We start from the raw sequence: 2,724 nt of genomic DNA, 5'->3' as shown, positions 1-2,724 counted from the left end.
GGCTGAGTGAATCAGCTCTCCACCTTTCCCCCTTCCCAACTCTCCTTCTCTTGTCGACACCTATCTTCATCCTGTTAAATCCTACTCTTACCTCTTTCGCTTCCCCCTCTCTCTCTCTCTCTCCCGTTCCTCATAACTTCCCCTCTCCCTTCCCCCTCACTTCCCCTCTCCCTTCCCCTCACCGTCCCTCACTTCCGCTACCAAGTCTTTGATCATTCCGGAAATTCGGAGCTGTTGTGAGAGGCTAACGCCGTCGAGGAGGGGACCCCGTGCCTCCGGCCGGCCAACAGCGTATCTCCGTTACTTTAACGACCTGGATTACGTTATTAGAACGTAATAACAACGCAATCTTTGAATCCCTAGTGTGGATTGTGGGTTTTAATGGTGCCTGCTCCTGGCTACACGTTGGTGGAGGGGGGGGGGGGGCTTCCAGTATTGTTTCTATAATCTCCTTATCCAATTTTCGACTCCAGTCGTATTTTTTTTATCAAAATGTAGGCCTTTATCTTCTATATGTAAATGTTCATTCTGATATATATTGCTTCCTACCTGAAAGCTTCGCTAATTGCATGCCTTATTGGAACGATGATATGCCATGTTGGAACTATGATATGCCATGTTGGAACTATGATATGCTATGTTGGAACTATGATATGCCATGTTGGAACTATAATATGCCATGTTGGAACTATGATATGCCATGTTGGAACGATGATATGCCATGTTGGAACTATGATATGCCATGTTGGAACTATGATATGCTATGTTGGAACTATGATATGCCATGTTGGAACTATAATATGCCATGTTGGAACTATGATATGCCATGTTGGAACTATGATATGCTATGTTGGAACTATGATATGCCATGTTGGAACGATGATATGCCATGTTGGAACGATGATATGCCATGTTGGAACTATGATATGCCATGTTGGAACTATGATATGCCATGTTGGAACTATGATATGCCATGTTGGAACTATGATATGCCATGTTGGAACTATGATATGCCATGTTGGAACTATGATATGCCATGTTGGAACTATGATATGCCATGTTGGAACTATGATATGCCATGTTGGAACTATGATATGCCATGTTGGAACTATCATATGCCATGTTGGAACTATCATATGCCATGTTGGAACTGTGATATGCCATGTTGGAACTATGATATGCCATGTTGGAACTATAATATGCCATGTTGGAACTATGACATGCCATGTTGGAACTATGATATGCCATGTTGGAACTATGATATGCTATGTTGGAACTATGATATGCTATGTTGGAACGATGATATGCCATGTTGGAACGATGATATGCCATGTTGGAACTATGATATGCCATGTTGGAACTATGATATGCCATGTTGGAACTATGATATGCCATGTTGGAACTATGATATGCCATGTTGGAACTATGATATGCCATGTTGGAACTATGATATGCCATGTTGGAACTATGATATGCCATGTTGGAACTATGATATGCCATGTTGGAACTATGATATGCCATGTTGGAACTATCATATGCCATGTTGGAACTATCATATGCCATGTTGGAACTGTGATATGCTATGTTGGAACTATGATATGCCATGTTGGAACTATCATATGCCATGTTGGAACTATGATATGCTATGTTGGAACTATGATATGCCATGTTGGAACTGTGATATGCCATGTTGGAACTATCATATGCCATGTTGGAACTATCATATGCCATGGAACTATGGTATGCCATGTTGGAACTATCATATGCCATGTTGGAACTATAATATGCCATGTTGGAACTATAATATGCCATATTGGAACTATAATATGCCATGTTGGAACTATAATATGCCATGTTGGAACTATAATATGCCATGTTGAAACTATGATATGCCATGTTGGAACTATGATATGTCATGTTGGAACTATGATATGCCATGTTGGAACTATAATATGCCATGTTGGAACTATAATATGCCATATTGGAACTATGATATGTCATGTTGGAACTATGATATGCCATGTTGGAACTATGATATGCCATGTTGGAACTATAATATGCCATGTTGGAACTATAATATGCCATGTTGGAACTATAATATGCCATGTTGGACCTATAATATGCCATGTTGGAACTATAATATGCCATGTTGGAACTATAATATGCCATGTTGGAACTATAATATGCCATGTTGGAACTATGATATGCCATGTTGGAACTATGATATGCCATGTTGGAACTACAATATGCCATGTTGGAACTATGATATGCCATGTTGGAACTACAATATGCCATGTTGGAACTATGATATGCCATGTTGGAACTACAATATGCCATGTTGGAACTACAATATGCCATGTTGGAACTATGATATGCCATGTTGGAACTATAATATGCCATGTTGGAACTATGATATGCCATGTTGGAACTACAATATGCCATGTTGGAACTACAATATGCCATGTTGGAACTATGATATGCCATGTTGGAACTACAATATGCCATGTTGGAATATTAAGTAAAGGACTAGGATAATAAACCTCATGTTTTAATGTTATTAACAAACAAAGTTTATTAAATTTACTTGCCCTTAAGGTTTACTTAAGGTTTACTTAAATTTACTAGTAAATTTACTTGGGTTGTAACAAGTTAAGCTGGTTTTAGAAGCTTATAGATCTTGGAACATAATATTGCCAGAGAACACAAGCTAGTTTGGGGTCTGCG

General features: G+C 39.0%; 1 protein-coding gene across 1 annotated transcript; it reads right to left on the bottom strand.

The window, feature by feature from the left end:
* Nucleotides 1–561: 561 nt before the first annotated feature.
* On the bottom strand, nt 562–2,484 carry LOC123756178 (uncharacterized). The gene has a single exon (XM_045739260.2). It carries the CDS (start codon nt 2,482–2,484, stop codon nt 562–564), a length of 1,923 nt encoding a protein of 640 aa, XP_045595216.2.
* Between the last annotated feature and the right edge of the window lie 240 nt (nt 2,485–2,724).

The sequence above is a fragment of the Procambarus clarkii genome, chromosome 36 (assembly GCF_040958095.1).
Source record: "Procambarus clarkii isolate CNS0578487 chromosome 36, FALCON_Pclarkii_2.0, whole genome shotgun sequence".
NCBI lineage: Eukaryota > Metazoa > Arthropoda > Malacostraca > Decapoda > Cambaridae > Procambarus > Procambarus clarkii.
The sequence above is the reverse complement of the archived record's forward strand: the minus strand, read 5'-3'. Positions and strand labels throughout refer to the sequence as shown.

What these genes read in the sequence shown, in the direction of transcription:
- LOC123756178 (XM_045739260.2), bottom strand. Translation starts at nt 2,484, where the DNA reads ATGGCATATCATAGTTCCAACATGGCATATTGTAGTTCCAACATGGCA.